This window comes from Lutzomyia longipalpis, chromosome 2, assembly GCF_024334085.1.
Source record: "Lutzomyia longipalpis isolate SR_M1_2022 chromosome 2, ASM2433408v1".
Lineage (NCBI taxonomy): Eukaryota > Metazoa > Arthropoda > Insecta > Diptera > Psychodidae > Lutzomyia > Lutzomyia longipalpis.
Genome location: NC_074708.1, coordinates 3,894,301 through 3,913,515, shown reverse-complemented (window position 1 = coordinate 3,913,515; position 19,215 = coordinate 3,894,301). Strand labels below are relative to the sequence as shown.

Below are 19,215 nucleotides of genomic sequence, written 5' to 3'. Positions count from 1 at the left end.
GAATTGCTCTAAATACCAACCCCTCCCCAATAAAACAATTCAGTGTTTATCAGCAAAGCCTATATATTCACTTTTCATCAATCTCCTATTCATCTGCATCATAAAATTATATACTTTCACTTTACATCACTACATTATAATACATTTTTTTCCTCTAAATACTTATTTTATTACTCAAGAAAAAGAAATGAAAGATATTTTTTTTTTTAAATAAAATAAGTTTTTCTTGTTTATAATTTTTGATTTGCACATCTTACACCACAATAGAGAGGGAATTTATTCAATTTTTTTTGTTGAATTTGATTGCGATGCGATAAATTTTTCACAGCATGATTTTTTTTTGCCGCCAATGCGAAAACTCTGGGCAATATATAAATCGAAAAGGAGATTAATTAATTTGTGTGTTTATTTTTTTAAGATTATACATTTTTTATCATCGGCAAAAGCAGTTTTTTTTTCATTAAAACTCAGATAAAATTATGACAATTCATTTTTTAGAGAGAGATTAATATATTAGAGAGAATACAGACAGTAAGAGTTTTTTTTTTCAATATAGCTTTTCATAAATCTTTTTTTACAATTTGAGAATTTTTTTTGGGGAATTTTCATAATTTAGTCGAATTTTTGACGTTTTTTTCTTTTGTTGTTGATAAAAATGGAAAAAAGTGTTTGAAAACGATGATGAGACGCTCTATTCACACTAAGAATGCACTTCAGGCTCAAAAGCTCTCTGATTGGCCGATAGCTCCGAACGAAGTCGAAGTTAAACGATCGATCTTTCGACTTTTGGTGTATTCTTGGTTTGAATAAAGCTTACGATTTAAAATTGAAGGAAATATATTTTAAAAATAAATCTTGAGAGTTTTTAAAAGATTTTTAAACTGAAATAATTATTTCAATTTATTTATTTTCATAAATAAATAAAAATTAAGTGAAAAGCAATGCAAACATTTTGAAAAAAAAAGTATAAAAATATTAATTAATTCTCAATTAATTCTGATAGGGAGGAGGGGTATAGAGGACTAAGTTAAAAGGAAAAAAATATTTTTCTTATTTTTTTTTAAATAAAAAAATAGATAATTTTCAGAGATGATTGAAAGTGTCTGATATGTTAGTATGGGAATATTTTTTTTTAAATTTGTGTGTTGTGTGTGGTTTTGTCTGTTGATTAAATTCTTCAGTGTGTGTTCCATTAAATATTTTTTCACCTGTTGGTATCTCATCAATAAAATATTTTCTTTTCTATTTAGATTTATTTTTCTTAAATATATTTTCTCTTTTACTCTGTGTGATTTTTTTTCATTTTAAATTTGTTTCTTTTTTTTCTCAACATACAATCGCTAAGTTTAGTTAACCAAGTTGATAAGACACACCCCAGCAAGGCCAGATGAATAAGGAGGAGACTTTATAGAGGGAAAGAAAATATTCTGCGCTAATCAGTTCTGAAAGATTTATGGATTGGATTTTTTTCTCTTTTTTCTTTATCAATTCACTATTATTCCAGAAAAATAAGATTGAGCTTTTTTTCTCTTTTAAATTAGAGGAATTCTGTTGCTTATTTTTTTTCTTTATAAATTCCTTTTTATAACACATTTATTCTGAAACTTAAACTCTTTAGCTTTCATGCTTAGTCCATCGTTTTCATCACCTTAAATGTAAATTGGATTCTCTTGCCCAGTCAGTAGTCGGAACATTGATGTGGGCATGGTTTTCATCAGGATCTGTTGAAAAGAGAAATAAATTATTAATAAAAATCAAATTTTTAAAGATCTTAAAGAGAAAGTTAAGAAGAAAAAAAGATTTATTACCTCTCCGACGGAAGTGGCGAGTAAATTGACGATTTTCTCGTGCGGAACCGCCACGACGCTCTGATTATTGATCTCAATTATCCTGTGACCCACTCGGACGCCACCCCTTTCCGCAATACCACCCCTAAGCAAGCTACAAATCTGCCAAAAAGAAATAAAATTCAATTAATTCTTTTATTCAAAAAGCCAAAAATCCTAAAAATTCTTCAAAGAAGAGAATTAATTTGCAAAGAGAACTCACCACGCCATTCTGAACACTAAATCCTAGTTGATACTTTGTATTTGGTCGCTTAATCTTCACCTCAACGACTGGAGGACACGGAACGACGGTAAATTTGACAACAGTCTGTGTTTTGGTATTTTTTATGTACGTCTGGCACGTGGACAGGGGCAAACCAACAAGACTCAGCCCATTGATGGCGATTATTTGGTCACCTATGTTGAGTTGTCCGCAACGCGCTGCAGCGCCGGACGACAGGAGATTCGCAATGACCACAGTGGGCAGCATTGAGCCCCATCCCGATTCCACAATTACCACCCCGAGGATTTCTCCTTTCGCCTTGGGCACAACCACCTCCTTCTGTAGCTCCTTCTTCGCAAAGATCTCCAGTTCATCGCCAAAGATCTCCTGACTATTGAGCACCTCCTGGTAGTCCATCTCCTTGACGAAGCTGTGATCCTCAATGCCGTTCGCCTTGAGGAACTCCATGTAGGCCACCTGGAAGGCCTGGCCGATGGACTGTGCAATGAATTGCGCTTCGTCACTCTCAAAGACATGGCAGATCATCTTGGGCGTTCGATTGGGCTTCGGCCCGTCATCCATGTCCTGCGGCACAAACCGTCGTCGTGCCATCAGCACCACCAGGTCCCCAATGTCAGCAATGTAGGAGATTGTCCTCAGGGCGTGGTCCATCATGATCTCCTTGAGGTCTGTATTCAGCACCATAATCTTCTCCGTTGAGATAAACAAGTCTACCTCTGTACTCGGTTGATTTTCTCCATCAGGAGCCTAAAAGGATACAAATTCAGTTGATTCGAAAAATTCCCCAAATTTAATTTAATTGGATTTAATTTTTCGACCAGGAAGCGACTTACCAAAGCCTTCGGGGAAAGCGCAAAGAGAAGGAATTAAGCGATACATTTAGCGAAATTTATTTTAAAAAGAAAATCTTGCGTCAATGTTGGATTACCTTAATCCTGGATACTGCTTCCTCAGCTTGCATCATCCTTGTTGATTTTGTTGGTTGACCTTCGCAAACGAGTTGTGTTGAGCCCAAATAGCGTGCACGGAAAAGGACACCCTCAATGAGTACTTCCTTATTTTTGCTCTTCTTCTTCTTATCCCCATCCTTTGTGGATGCATTTGAACCACTGGGGCTCTCATTTATTAAATCCTGATGCTTATCCTGATCCCCACTTCCTCCGCTGTCAATATGCTCCGGCGAGGAGACATTCTGCATCCCACCACCACCACTCTGTGGCGAAAGGTTGCTATTCCCACTCACGAGATCCACAAGATTGTTGTTAGGTGATTTGAGATTGGTGACTGTTGATGTGATTTCCGGTGTGGACGGTAGGAGGGAGTTTATTCCCTGCCTAAGGAGCGACGTGGAGTTACTTTTGGGAACTTTCGGGGACAATTTGCTGAGTGTTGATGCCCCAAAGCGACCCTTCCGTTCGGACCATTTGCTATTCTCATCGTAGAATCCTTGATCATCCACCCGCTGATGCCCTAGAAGTCTATCTGTTTCGAGATCTGTATCCAATTCCTCTTCTTCTCCACTTGCGCTCTTCTCGTGCAATGCATCCAATTCAGTACTCTCGGGAATGTTTTCTCTGCATCTGTAGCTGTTGGTAAAAAAAAATCCAACGATTTATTTAAAGATTTTTGAGATTTAGGGATGTTAGAGAGAAATCCCTACCTTGGTATCCAAACGGGAGATGTTGAGATAGGGGAGGCAATGGCTTCCGATAGAAGATGATTATCCTGCTGCGTTGGGTATGTCTTTGTTCGCTTCAATGTTGAACGGATATCCTTTAAGGCAGCTTGAATATCCGGAACATTTGCATCCAATCCAGCTACGGAAGCTTTTCTATGTGGAGCTGGAGCTGGTGGTGGAGGTGTCATCTGGACCATGTCTAAAGGGAATTAAATTAAAAATATTTTCTTCAAAGAATTCGTTAAAATTTAAAGGAAAATCAAAAGACTCACTAATAGAATAGAGAGATTCAAGTTCAGGATCTGTATTCTTGAAAATGGTGCTCGAAGTGATGCTCTGGGGCATTTCGGAAGCTTCTGCAGCTTTAACTTCACTCCTCACGCTGTTATTGGTGTTCAGGAGGAATTCATCGAGCTTCTGCATAATTGGGGATCTCTTTATTGGGCTATCTACAATAGTTTGAGCTCTCAGCTGCAACGGAGGAGGCTCAATCACCGTCTCCGTGGGCTTCTTGTCCGCCATCAAGACGGCAATTGTGGTGGGATTGTTATTTTCAGTGTCCGAAGCATGACCACTGGACAATCCATCTTCCAGCACCGGCATCGATGTGTAGTGCCGCGCAAATGCTGGATAATTCGTCGTGGTATTGTAGTCGCCAGATAAACTATCGAGATCCCCGCAATTGGAATCGTAGTCCGTTGTCTCGGGGGAATATCTGAAGCATCGCGAATGCCTCTGTGGTGTGGAATTGTGCTTGATTTCCGTGTCACCCAATTCCCCACTACTGCGACTTGCTGAATCCAGATACGCATCGTATTCATTGATTTGATGTGCCTCCGACATTTGGATACTCCCGAAGCCATTCTGCTTCATAGGACTCGTTGGGGTGACATTCTCAGTGGGGGATTTTGTTACCATCCCCTCAACAAGGGGATAGGGACAGTGTTCATTGTCCTTGTCGCTCTCTTGATTATTACTCCCACGGAATTCATAGTGAATGTCCTGCAGGAAGATAAATCATTCGTCCTTCTTTATTCTATGCTGTGCAGCATAGACAAATACATATTACATATAAATAGTTATGTACAGATAGATATCAAGGATGGAAAATAAAGTTTTGCAATTCCTTCAGTATTGCCCCTATATATAATCAAGATATATGTAGTATATTGAATCGTTGCATTGTGATGATTTTTTCACAATACAGTGATGCCTCGAAGCATGAAACTCTTGAAATTTTTTTCCAGTCAGAATTGGATTATTCTGTGTTGCCGGAAACTGCTATTTTCGATTTATTAGAGTTTCCGTGAAGGATTTAACTAATTTTCTTCGATTCTGTTGATGCCAGAAATCGATTCAAGAAGAAGTTTAAAGATTTTTTTTTAATTTAAAGGACAATAAAAATGGATTAAAAGAATAGATTAAGAGAAAAGATTAATGAAGATTCAGATTACTAAATGCAATTGACAACCACTGTTCCCTTCAAATTAATAGGATTTGACGATTTTTTCTTTTTATAACTTTGAGCGTTTCTTTTCGAACGTTTGACAGTTTATTTGGCATTTTTTCTAACGTTTTACATTTCTATTTAAACTTTTCTATTGTCTTTATAACGTTTGACAATTTTTTAACGAGTTTACTTGAAGTGAAAATTGCTTCATTTTCTTCTTCAAGAGAAGAAAATCTAGAAGCAATATACATAAATCTGGGAAGGAATTTATAAATATGAATTGGACGTGAAATCTGGCTCCACGTGGGGGTCCATTGCTGCGCTGCGGATTCTAAGTTCCGGAGATCGAAGTGCCCTCTTCAGTTTCGACACATTACAAAGAAATAGAGAAACGAGTGATGATAAAATAATAGAAATATAAATGATAAGAGATAAAGAGAGACAAAAGAGATAATATTTTAGTGAGAAGGTGAAAAAGAAAAAACCCTAAAATCAAGAACCACCGAAAAACCAAGAACTACAAAAAACTCTAGAAAAAGACGCGATTTGAAGATGTTTTTCGACCAATTATTTGGTCTGTTTCTTCATCGAAGAAAAGGTGAATGGAAGCCCTTAAACTCCAAACTGAGACAGATAAAAGAATGTAAAAGTTTTTGTAAGAGAAAATAATAAAGAGATAGGTGCGCTTTATTCGTAGTAGAGATTTGAAGGAGATTTGAAATTAAAAGTTATATATTATGTACATGTGAAGGAAAATCGTCGGAATATTATGTACCACAGTTTATGTATATTAGGCCAATTGGCCAGATTACAATAAATTTTCATTCATTCATTCATTAAATTTTTTAACGTTTAAAATTCTCTAAATTGCCATTTTTTTTCTAATTGACGTTCCTTTTTAAACTCATTTCCTGTCTAAAGTTTAGCATTTTTCCTTCTTTTTAATATTTTTAAATATTCTTCACAAGTAATTCTTAAAAAACAAAACAAGAAATTAAATAAAGATCGTTATACAGCGAAACATCACTGTAAAGCAATGTGAACATTATTTCAATTTATTTCCTGACATACAGAATGTACGTTAATGAAATTTATTAAATCCCCTCTGTAATGAATTAAATGAAATTGATTGTGGAAATCTAAAGTACGAACTAGTACATTTCTAATATATATGTAGGATATGTAGTAAACACCACGGAAAGGTGATTATCCTCGGGACAAATGGAATTAAATGGCAACTGAGGCCATAGAACTCACACATGGGGTTTGCTGCATGTCCAATTGTACAAAGCATTGATTTAATAATTGATGGTAATTGCAGTACTCTGAGTATACAACTCAAAGACGTGGTTGGGGTATATTGTTAAAATTCATGATCCAACGGAGACATTTTAAACAACCCCCTCACAGCAGACATGGAGAGAGAGGATATGTGTAGTTTGCTATTTAGTTTATAGAGACAGACGCTACCCAGAGGTCGAGAAAGTTTATCGTAAACTCTCACGTGGAGAGCACTGTATAAAGCTTCTCCAATTACATTCTCCCTGGGACATTTATGCTCGATTGCATCAAATTTAATTTATCTGCCTCCCGCATAAGACTTTGTGAGAGCGAAAAAAAAACCACCATGTGAGCAAAAAATAGCATGAACGGGTTGGGATAATATAGGCGAGGAACTTTGCGAGCAGCGGTATGACCTGAATTGACGACACACGTTCTTTGGGGTTCTGGAAAAGCATGGATAAACAATGAGAAAGTCCTTTCCAGGACTCATGGGGATTTTACATGCATAATGGCCGGAGAGAGGAGCTTCATGGGGTTAATAATTCACAAGCAAACACTGTAATTATGTAATTACAAACTCGCCAGGGTGTTCCGCCGACTGTATATATACCCGAGGCAAAAAATATTGGAATTCAGCGTTTTTGTGGGTTAACTTGAATTTATAAATAAGGCAAGACAAAGTTCAACAATTCACTTTTGAGGTCCTCTTGTTCTGAACTAAGGATTCAATAGACTACATGGATATATAATTTACATAAAAAAACTTTTTTTTTTTTTAGTTTCGGAGCTTTTATAAAGTTTTTCTTTCTGTGACGGAAGTTGCTTTTCCGGTACAATTAAGCCAAATTATTTCCAGCTAAATGCTCTTCAACTTTATTCAATGACTGATGAATCAATTGGATTTGTATTGAATTAAATTCATAAGAATATTAAGTACAGAATAAAAGCTCTTGTGATGATCGTTAAGCCAGCTCCCAGAGAATTTTGAATTTTCAACTTGAGGAAGGCATGTGTCTCGAAATTTCCCCTGATGACACACATTTTGCTAAATTTTGCAGCTGTTGTCTAGTCTCAAGAATCAATTCAAGTACTAACATTATGTAGACACGCATTAAGTGGAAGTAGTTGAGAATTGCACAAAAAAAAGAAAATCCCCAGACAATCTAAGGAAATTGATAAAGATTTTTTTGAAAAGATAACAGACTTGTAGTGAGAGTATTTAAGCGTACCTCGTGGAAGTATTTGCCAACAGTGCAACACAAGCAGTTCATTGATTAAGTTTTTAGTGCATTTACTAAGTAATTAATTTAAACAACAACAAAAAATCATGAAGTTCCATTTAGTTGTGATTTTTGCCATCATTGGCTTTGCCATGGGAACCTTTGTGTGCCCCGAAGAGCAAGAACAGCGTAAGGATCTTATTATGTTCCCGCATGAATCGGACTGTGGAAAATTCTACATCTGTAGCCATGGAAGACCACATGAGTTTTCTTGCCCATGGGGACTTCACTTCAATCCAGAGAAAAATGTAAGGAAAATTGAACAACTTGCAATATATTAATCTCTTTTAAAGAGCGACAGGAAAAGTCTAACAAAAAGTAAAATTTTCATTAAAAATGATTAAAAAGTAGACTTTCTCCATATTTTTTTTGCATAAATTCCTTCACTAAAAAAGAATTAGGAAATTGTATTAAATCTAAAATACTTTTTGCAGTTGTGCGATTGGAAGGAAAATGTTGAATGTAACTACGAAACTACCACACCTGGCAATACTGAGGCTACACCTGAGGAGGATTATTAAAACATTCCATCGATCCTACTCTGTATAAATTAGTATTTTCCCCTGAAAATCTTCATTCATAACTGCTGTAGAATAATTTTATTTTTTTACATCACAATAAATTCATTTTTTATCTAATTCAAAACTTAATTTTATTTTACTGAGAATTTTTTTTTATATTTTCTTGATTATTTTTCAATATTTTCGTGAATTGTTAGCTCTAAATGGCCTAAAATTGTGAATTCTCAATTATTATTTATAAAAATTTATTTGGAGTGATTCAAAAGCTTTTTCTTTCAGCGGAATTGAGCAATTTTTATGGAAATAAAAAAGTTTTTATTAGTTTTTTGCGCACTTGATGAAAACAATTCATTCTTGGCAAACGTATTAGTTCTAAATATAGTTCAATTGATTGATTTTTTTTTAAATTTATTTTCTTAATGAATCAATTGATGAGTAAACAGAAGATGGCTTTTCGTGGAAATAATTGTGATAGCACCTGTGCGTCTTTCTTCAAACTAACCACTAATAAAATTAAAATTGATTCCAATCAATTGATAAGAAATCTTATCTGTTCTATTAATTAAAATAGATAAGAGATGGGATTCTTCTGTTTTTAATTTCTTGAAGAATTTATTTCTTTATAAGGATTTTCTTAAGAAATTTATATTTTTCTCAATTTATTGAGGCTTAGCACCTTCTAAACTGACTTCTACTACCTCCATTCTCACAGTTAATTTATCTTGAATTATTAAATGAAACTCCATTAATTAGATTTCACTTGTTCCTGTGGGGTGAATTTTGAGAATTCAAAATAGAGAAAGAGAATTCCGTGCACGTGTAAGCTTGGTTAACATGCGAATATTCTTGGAATTCAACCCCTCTATTCTATATAGGCGTGTAACCACAAACAGTGAATCCTTGGAAATATCAAAATGAACGGAATCAGCAAGATTTTACGATGTGTTTTTGTAAGCAAAGGAAAACTCTCAAATGCTGCGGAGGTGTTTTCTGGAAACCGCAATCAAAAGTTCCGCACCCGCCCTCTCACTGTACTAAAAACCCACCCAAAAGTGCTTTTAGCATTTAAATGTGAGCAATATAGTCTCTTCTTACGGTTGGTGGATGTTTCAATTTTGCCTACTCATAGACACTTTCACCAAATTGCTCTTTGAGGTCAACATCCTCTCACGATGTAATGAAATTAACAATATGTGTTCAACTGAATGAGACAATTCAAAGTCTCAACTAATATATACATAGGTATGTGAAAGTTCTTCGAAAGCTCAATTAGAAAATCTCATAATGTTTATTCATTAATTTATTATGCAAAATTTCACAGATTCTTTAGCTAAATGATTCTATCTCTTTGATTTTACTTTAATGCTATAGCGTGTCAAGTTTTAGTGTTGATGATTTGAAATAATGTTCATGATAAAACGGGAAAAAGCTCAAATTGAAAGCTATAAAAGCTCTGTAGTAGATGCAATTGAAAATCCAATCAAATGGAATATATTCTTCAAACAAAACAATATTCTTGAATTCAATGCAAAAAATTTCAATTTTTTATTCCTTATTAATATTAACAATATCGATTAAAACATAAAGTTTTAAAAAATAGTTTTTATGCATTTTTTATGCACGTAAAATTTGCCATTTTCCCATGAAAAAATAATTTTATTCGGTTGATCTGATTTTTTTTCATTGGTGTAAATAAACATTTAAAATCTCTATTAATTTTTAATATTGATGTAATTTGAACCAATTTATGCAACTTTTTATGCTACTATATAAAATTTTATAAGTAGCAAAAATTAAATATTTTAATAGTTTAAATTCTTTTGTGGCTTTGAGGGGAAATATGTATAAAAAAATCTCATTGCATAAATCTCCCTACTCAGGACTGGAATTTAATGAGTGTAAAGTGTCTTGATAAGAATCTCAGCCGCAGTGAGAGTCTACATATGCGATTAATGATAGCTATTTTGCAATTATTCGTTTCCTTTTGTCCTCTTTTCCGCCATGATACTGTGCTATGTATATTGTTTGTTACTGCATGTTAAGTAGAATCGATAATTTCATTTTTTCCTGTATTATTCTCTTAGCCATTAAACAAAGCTTTTAATTAGTTGGTGTTCCACTACGTGGCCAACACCAAGTATTGTAATCGTCGGAAAAACCGACCACCTCAGATCGGGCTCAAACTTGGTATGAGCACGTTTTAGACAACCCACATTCTGAAAATGGTGGTGGAAAAATTTTGATCCGGCCGGCCTGCCGGCCTGGACTCCACATTTTGCCTTATAGCTTGAGAACGGTAACAGATAGAGACTTACGGTTTGAAGTTTTCTATAGAAATGTGGGTGTAAAATTTCATTTTTTTCGCATTTTCGGAATCCAAGATGGCCGCCATCCGCCATTTTGAACTACCATCAACCACTTCCCTTACAGCTAGAGGTCTGAAATTTTAGTATGTTGTAGAGCTCAGTGAGACGTTTTCATAAATAATTCATACTTGACAATCGGTCAAGCCGTTTAGCAAATATGGCGGCCTAAAGCAAAGTGTTTTTTCAATATAACTTGAAAACGGCTTGACCGATTTTGACCATCTTGGTATCAAATGAAAGGTTTTAAGAAGCCCTACAACTATATAAAACATTTCAAGTTCTAAAAACATCCGCAAGAGGCGCTAAAATCAAAAACAAAAATTGCCTAACTTTAAGGGGCAATATCTCCCAACATCTATTATCGTTTTCCTTTAAATTTTGATATGTTGTGGCTTGACTCAATATCTTTCACCAGTCCGAAAATGAAGAAAATCTATGTCGCCGTTTAGAAGATATCGCAGTTTGAAAAATTCTTGCATTTGCTCATCTTAGTATCAAATTAAAGGTTTTGCAAAACTCTACAACTTTCTAGAACATCAGAAACCTCTAGAACTATTCCTTCGGGACCAAAAATGCCAAAAACTGTTTTCGCAAAACAAAATTCCGCCATTTTGTGTTCTGGAGGTGACCTTGAAAATAATTGAAATTTATCTTAGTTAATAGCCTGTTTTAATACCTTTCCAAAACTAGTCAAGAAATTTCTGTAGGTCTTATAGAACTAAAGATATGACCATTTTTATCCATAAAATTGTCGAATTTTACAAAAAAAAATCTTTGTCTGCTAATTCTGCTCACAAATCGCATTACAACGCATAAACAAACTTCTACACGTTGTGGGACACCAACTCTTATAACTGGACGCGTTATGATTGACTTTAATTTTTAAAATATTTTTGAGAGTAAAATTACTTTAATTGGTTCTTTTTTTTTCTTCTTCGAAAAAGTCGGAGGGATAACAATTAAAAGAAACTATTTTTAAAAATAAAATATAATTGCTCTCTTATGCTTTGAAGGTGAAAGGTCAAATGGGGGTGCGAATGCAAAAGGTGAATTGGGATTAATTAAAAAAAATAATGTTTAACTCACCGTACTGTCAGCATCACTTCCATTGAAATCACTCAACTTCTCAAGCGTCTTATCATCCTCCGCAATGGGACACTTGAAGAATTCTTCGAGAACTTTGCGTGTCTCGGAGAATTCGTACAGGTAGTCAAATGTTGAGAGTTTTGGTTCGGTTAGTGTAAAATCCGTTGGTGTTTGCATTTCTGCTACATTGATGCTGCTACTACTACCCTCCTGATCGTGGCTGTGCTCATCCAGGGGTACGGTTGTGGGTTCCGTGGGCGATGGCATAACACGCTGTGGGAATCCTGGTCGTGGTTTCAGCTTTGTGGTCATCGTACCGTAGGTTTGTGCTTTAGAAATAGGGGTGTCATCGTAGTACTGATTGATGGTACTTGATGTGGCCAAATGGCCAAATCGCCTCGGAGAACCATCATATTCTGTGAAAGTGAGAAATTGTCCATCACACCCTGCCATCCATATAGGGCCTCGCATTTCCCCCCCCAACGTGACAAATTACCTATGATGCCAGAAACATTTTTTCCACTCGACACATATCTCGTGGTGGTGGCTTCCAAATGGTTGGCCATTTTGTGATTTATTTGCTCCCTCGGTACACGGGTATGCTCAAAAATATCTACAGTCTCCTCCTCGTCCTCCTCATCATCCTCCTCTTCGTCATTCTCCTCGTGAATTGTCTTGTGTTCTGGCATTTCTGATTCCGTTGTTATGCGCAAATCTGCAATGAGAGAACATTCATTCTTGCATGTTGTGGAGGGTCCTTTCAATCGATTTCCATCCCCCTCTGGCTTCTTCTACTTATAATTACTTTGCCAAGTGTCACCAATGTCATCGAATACGACAACTTCTCCGTCTGTAACCACCGCAACACTCCGTCCGGAAGCTGAAGTTGAAGAGCACGAAGCTGCTGCTGCTGCATTTGTTGGCTCTACAAAAGAATAACTCTCACCGTGTCCCACAGGGCTTCGTCCAACACGAATATGATGTGATTGCTTCGACGGGAGCATCCCAATGTGGCTGCGACTGACCAAACCAAGCGGTGGACCCGCCATTCCTCCTTCACTATCCGTGACTTCCGGGGAATTAAGTACGGTACTTGCTGGAGTTGTATTCGGTGTCCTAGCTCGCATATCCCAGAATCCCAATTCGGTGTCCTTCAAAAATGGATTCTGGTGATACGAAGCTGATCGCTGGACGTGATTTAGGTGCTTCTGAAAGTGCTTCGACATCATCTCAGTGGAATTCTGAGTGTAGTTGGATCCGTAGTCCATTGATGCTTGACTTGTGTTCCCATAGTAGTAGTTGCTAAACCTGCAAATATTTATTTTTAATCATTTTCTTTTCATTGAATTCAATTAAATGAAAATAAATTGACATGAAAGAAATTATAAATTTTTCTCCATTCTTTGATTTACTTCTCCACCCGATTTTTCTCGTGAGCTTTCTGATTAGATAAGCCATGAAAATTAAGCAATGAAATCCTGTAATTAATCTGATTTATGTTTTCATTGCATTTTAGCACGCAGCTAAAGCTAATTAACATACCAAATGTGTTTGAATTGAAACGGAAATTGCAATGGAATCAATTCTTTGTTAAAAGAATTGATTTTTTTCTTGGAAAGTTTTTAGTTTTTTAATTAAATGAATTAGGAATAAAAGAAAATTGCCTGAGATGTTTAAAGCATACAAAAAAGAAGTAAAGGATACCTGTCGGGTCGTCCAGAAATACCCCCCAAGTCGTGTGTTGCAGTTAAGAAGGGATTCGTGGCGACGGACGATGATTTGGACAGCGGAATGCGAACTGAGGAGTTTGAGGAGGAAAGCGACGATGGTGGCGGCGATGGGGGTACATGGGTGGTGAGGGGATTGAGATTGACATCATTCCGTGGACGACACTTTGGGAAGAGCATCGAAATCTGTTCGTTGAGAACATTCCCGCCGACGCCATTGCCACCACCACCACCACCACCACCGCCTGAGGCTCCTGCAGATGACTCACCGGCTGTACGCCCGGAGCTGTGATTCGTCGCTGTGGGTGTTTTCGTGTCAACGAGGCTGATTGTTGTGCTCACCATGGTTGCAAATGGGGTGGAAGAGATGCCCTTTGCGAGATGTGGATGGCCCTGGGGAGGAAATGTGGTGCGGCTGTGATGGAAAATTTGCGAGAAAGCAAATTATATTTGTCACATTTTCCTTGAGATAAGGACACAATTCTCATTCATTTGGAGATAATGAAAAGCATTTAAATTTAACAATTCTACTCCCTCCACCCCTCTTGCATCCCCTCTCTTCCTGTCAGCCCCGCATATAAGTATGTATATGTAGGTATACTTTCACGCCAACCGGAGAAAGTTGAATCCCATAAATTTTCGTCTCTCCTGCACACACACCGCAATGAAAGGAAAATTTTACAGACATTTACTCTAACGATTTTTATACTCCTCTTCCACACACATATTCTCCACCGTCTTGGATTCTTTTTTTTTCTCCTCTCTTTCCCTTCTTTGCTGCCTCCTTTCGCAAAGGGAGAAGGGAATTATTATTCTATGTGTCTTCCACTTCACATTTTTCTTCAGTTCGCCCTCCCTATGGCGCGCAAACACCCATCTAACTATATAGGTAGGATAGTCTCTAAAAGGGCAACGATATGGTGTGGAAACCCACAGAGTGTATATTTCTGTAACTCACTCCCATATATTTGATGTCTTTTCCACCCGCACCTCGCCTGCACCTCCACCCCCCGCCCCACCGTACCCAACAACAAGACCCCCATTTGATCCTTATTGCTGAGTTGAACTCTGTGCACCAACATCAATGCCGGCTTCACAGACAGTAGATTTAGGGATTAAGGATTGGAAATAAGAAAGGCAGAGCAAGAAGAAAAAATCGCAAGAAGGCTAAATAGAGCAAGAAATAGAGAGGAATTGTTGGTTAATAAAGTTATAAAATATTCATTTATTCCTTCCTTTTATAGAGCCCTTATTGTGCCACGGCTAAAAGGACAATGTTCTGTTTGTTTTCTCTGGATTTACTTTGCAATAAAAGGATGTTTAGTTTTCCACATTTTCACCAATTTTCAGCAAGAGTTTAATTGGGGTTGTTTCTCTTAAAATTCTTGTTCACAATTACTTCAAAATTGAGAAAAGAAAATTTGAAATTATTATTTCAATTATAGTTTTCGAAAGGATCTTTATCAGGCTGATCAAGGAAATACTTTAAAAGAGATTTTTGAAGAAAGAGATATTTTCAGAGAAAGGAAATATATTTCGTCCCTAAATGAATTAAATTGGGAGTATTGATGATTATTTTTTTTTAATTTATTTGTTATTCTAAAATCTTTAAGCCAAATAAGGGGCAAAATGGCAAAACGTGAAAACTTTTTTAAAATAATTTCTTTGAGAATAAAAAATTGTTTTAAAAATACTCTCTAATCAGAGTTCGATGATAATTTAAGTAATTTTATTAATTTTTTCACCTCAAAATTGATTGGAAAATCGCTCTTAAAATTCCTTTAGTTTTTATAATTAGATGACAACCCCTAAACGAATTTTCTTTAAAATTTTTGTAAAAAATATTGAGAGAAATGGCCTATGTATAAGGAAGATCCTAATATCGAACGAAACATTCACTAAAAATTTATAAAGAAAAATATATTGCTTTTTTACTAAAATAAATATAGAAAAAATATTAGAATTTCTTCGAACTATTTTAGAAGATTCCTAAAAACGGAATTAAAATTTCCTTTCGGAAAATTCATTATAATTTTCATTTCAACATTATAAATCAATTTTTTGCTCATTTAAATTAAAATAAAATAATTTATTCAAAGTAGCAGTTAGTTGTGATATGTTTATTGTACACATAATGTTGGGAAATTGCGATATATAATGATGGTATAAAAATTCATTTCCCACTATTTCTTCAACCCTTTTAGGTATTCTTATAAAATTCAGCAAGGATATGAAATATTTAAATCATTTACAGCGGCGATTAAGAATTCCCTCTCGCATGTTGCTCTATTAGCATAAAACTCCATAAATGTTATCCTTTTTCGTTTAATAGGGGTTTCAAAAGGAATATTATGTATTTTGTTACAGTTTAAATTGAATTTAATATTTTTTTATTACCCATCCAACAGGCCAATAGGTAAAGAGTCCCTCAAAGTCTGTTCATTCAATAATAATTTTAAAGATATTTATTTTTTTTCTTCTGGAAAACTTTTAAAGAAAGAAAATTTCTCAAAGAATATTTTAAAAGAAGTTGTAAATTATGTAATTTTTTTTTAAGCGAGCTGTAAGCTAGATGCGGGAACTGTTTGAAAGTTTAATTCTGTAGAATATCAAATGCATCGTCGTGGAGGTGTCTGGGGGTCGTAGCGCGAAGATGGTTTCCTGCTGAAGATGCTCTTGCTCTCTTTTCCTTTAGATAGAGCATTGGGGGGGACATGATAGTGAAGAAGAAAATGTTTTGAGTCAATTGAGAGATATTCTGCGGAGGGATGAGGAATAGGGTTTTTGGTGGAGATGAGTGTACACAGAGGGGGTGTGGGAAGAGACTGAGAAAATTCCCATGTAAGGTGCAAGTGAGTCATCCCCCCAGTAAACAGCAAGGGAGCATGTAAATGCGAGAGGATGTGGTGCGAGTGAGCGAGAAGGGTGGGCTGGATGACGAATTTAAAGCCAAGACCGAAAAAGAGGGTTCCGAAGGGATTTACTACCCCCCCAACACACATAAGAGCATACATACGGAGAGTAATGCTACATTGTAAGGGGGTGCGAGAGAGAAAGGCACAGAAATGTTGAGAGTCAAAATTAAACTATTCATCCTACTGTTGGAGAAAAATCGATAAATGAACTTATTCCCACATACTTGTATGTCTCTACTTTCTTCTGCCCTCACTCTTGGGTATCACGGTAATCCTCCTGGTTTGCTTGGATGAAATCACAGGTACTCAATGGGTAGTCTCTGATGTGGATACCAAATCTCATCCATATTTGCACACACTGTGCTTGTACAAAGTTGAGCAGAAGGTGAATTTTGTGCACCGCAAATGGACGTGCTCGATTCGATTTTTCTCACTCAGAATACAATTTTCACATCACTGCAAAATCCACAGCATTTGCAGAGCAGATTAAAAAACACTCAGGGCTCACAGGGAATACCCCTTTGCTGCCCCTTTGATATATGTATCACTCTTTTGGGATTACCTTCAGAAAGGAAGGTCGAGACTTTTCACATGAAATGGAAATTCCAAAAAATGAAACTTCCTTTTCTCCACTTAAAAACTCACTGTACGTACAACCGAAGCACCCTCCTTCGTGTGTCTTCTACCACAACCTGCCTATGATTCGCGCTGCTACGTCCAACTCTCGCACCACTATGCTACTCTCAATTGTGAGAGGATTTCTCCATATAATGTTGCTGAGAGACCACCACCGTCAATGCGAAAGAGAGAGGGTGGTGAACTGTGAATTCACTTTCCTCAGAACACACCACCAACAAAAAGCAGGATGTGTCACACTCGGTTGCCCTCACGAACCCCCCGGAGTAGCCTCTTTGTCCAAAGTGTTGAGGTCCGCGACATGTTGTGGGTCCCTTCCTTTGCTGAATGGGCTATGCTGACCTCGTGTCCTGGTGCAGATTGGAGGAAATCATCCCAAAACAGCCAACAAGGAATTTTAAACATTCTTCACCATTCATGCCATCCACCCCAAATGTTGTTTCCATGGGGTTGTGAGGGTGTATGTGAGGAGCAGTGGTGGGTATGTGGAAACATAAGTTTCCCTCTAGAAAAAAAAAAAAAAACATTTTCACCACAGAAATATGTTCAATACAGGGTGGATGCATCAGGGATTAATAATTCATCAGGAATCGATAACATTTGGAATGACAAATCAACCAAATCAACATTTGATTGTGGGAAGAGATTTAACTTTCCATGTGATGTTTTGGAAATTATTCTCAATTGATTTTTAAATGTTCTTTTAATGATTTTTTTTGATAGCTCTGGTTGCGCAAGGCAATCTGAAAGGATCTTAAAGTGATCCTGTTTTTGTATGCTCTTGAAATTAATTTCTCTCGCTGTGAAAAATTACTTGAGATCGCTCGTTGAAGTTAGGGAAGGATCATGAAAGCTTTCATTTTCTATTTAAGTTTTCTTTATTATTGAAAATCCATATTTTTTAAAAAATAACCTTTAAATATTTATTGAATTGACCATTATTTAAACAACTTTAAAAATATTTGAATAAATAAGTTATATTCTAAATTCTTAGTTTTATTTAATGTAAAATATTTTTATTTTTTTAATGTGCAAAATTATTGCAAAATTAATCTCCCGACCTAAAGATTTAAGGAAGACGGAGGAGAATGAAAAAGCCTTTTTCCGCTTATTTTATTTGCAAACATTTTGAGCTCTTATTAAAGTAAAAACGTTAAAAAGCCACAGAATAATTCTTAATTTTTGATAAAAAAAAATTTTGTTATTAAAAAATGTAAAAATATTCAGTTTTGGTTCAGTCAGTGGTTTCTAAAAATTCTAAAGGTTCTAAAGGGTATAAATATTATTTTAGAATATTCGAAATATTTTTTCTCTATAAATATTCTCCGTATTCGCAATATTCAGCATTATATTCCGAATATGTTTTCCAATGAAAGAATATTCTCTTTTTTGAATATTCTTTAAAATATTCTTAATCTTTCTAATACAACGTATTTTCTTAAAATATAACGAATACTTTGCAAAATATTAAGAATATTTTTTATTTCTCTTATATAATTTAAATCAATTTAATATTTTCAATAAAATTCTATCAATTTTCAACATAATCATTTTTTTGATCAGAAAAATAAGTCAGAAAAATCAGTTTAATCTTAAAAGAATAATTTGAAATAGATTCTTAAAAGAACAATTAAAAAGATATTTCTTTTCTAAAATATTTAATAAAACTCATCAAGCCAAGACATAGAATATTAAAAAAAATCTTTTACAACATTTTATTTTTGAAGCAAACATTTTCCACAATTTCCCAAAGTGATTTTCCTTTGACGTGCGCCTCTCTGCGAGTGGATCGTGAGTGAGGAAATTCATGGTGAAAATTCCTTCAGAATATGATGAGCCGAAGCTGGATGTGTGGAAAGTATTTTTCACACAGCTACACAATTCACCACTCCTCGGTGCTTGTGCGAGGATTTTCCAGCAGCACTTAGGGGTTGGTGCTCAGGGGGGGTGGTGCGGTGGTGGAAAGTGGTTGTATGAGGGAAAATATGCGTTGCGCATCCGCGCCATTTTCCAGCACAAGCCCTCGTGAGGTGGTCGGGTGTATGCGAGGGGTGCGCTGGACAGCAGGCGGGCGTGGGCAGAGGGTAAAATATCAATAAATGCATGCGTGAAAAAGGACGAAGGGACGCTCAAATGGGAGAAGCAGGATGGAAAATCCTCGCAATTCTCCAGCTTGGGGGTTCAATGGCGGGTACAGCGGGG

General features: G+C 35.9%; 2 protein-coding genes across 2 annotated transcripts; one reads left to right on the top strand and one right to left on the bottom strand.

The window, feature by feature from the left end:
* Positions 1-43: 43 nt before the first annotated feature.
* Positions 44-17,480, bottom strand: LOC129788689 (uncharacterized). The gene is made up of 11 exons (XM_055824935.1): positions 16,602-17,480; positions 13,440-13,877; positions 12,541-13,043; positions 12,232-12,450; positions 11,736-12,151; positions 4,021-4,750; positions 3,731-3,947; positions 2,999-3,656; positions 2,050-2,817; positions 1,809-1,949; positions 44-1,721 (listed from the first exon to the last, which is right to left on the bottom strand). Exons 2-11 carry the CDS (start codon positions 13,805-13,807, stop codon positions 1,650-1,652), a joined length of 4,092 nt encoding a protein of 1,363 aa, XP_055680910.1. The 5' UTR covers positions 13,808-13,877; positions 16,602-17,480; the 3' UTR covers positions 44-1,649.
* LOC129788698 (peritrophin-1-like) lies at positions 7,713-8,407 on the top strand. Its single transcript, XM_055824947.1, has 2 exons — positions 7,713-8,010; positions 8,197-8,407. Exons 1-2 carry the CDS (start codon positions 7,810-7,812, stop codon positions 8,281-8,283), a joined length of 288 nt encoding a protein of 95 aa, XP_055680922.1. The 5' UTR covers positions 7,713-7,809; the 3' UTR covers positions 8,284-8,407.
* Positions 17,481-19,215: the final 1,735 nt, after the last annotated feature.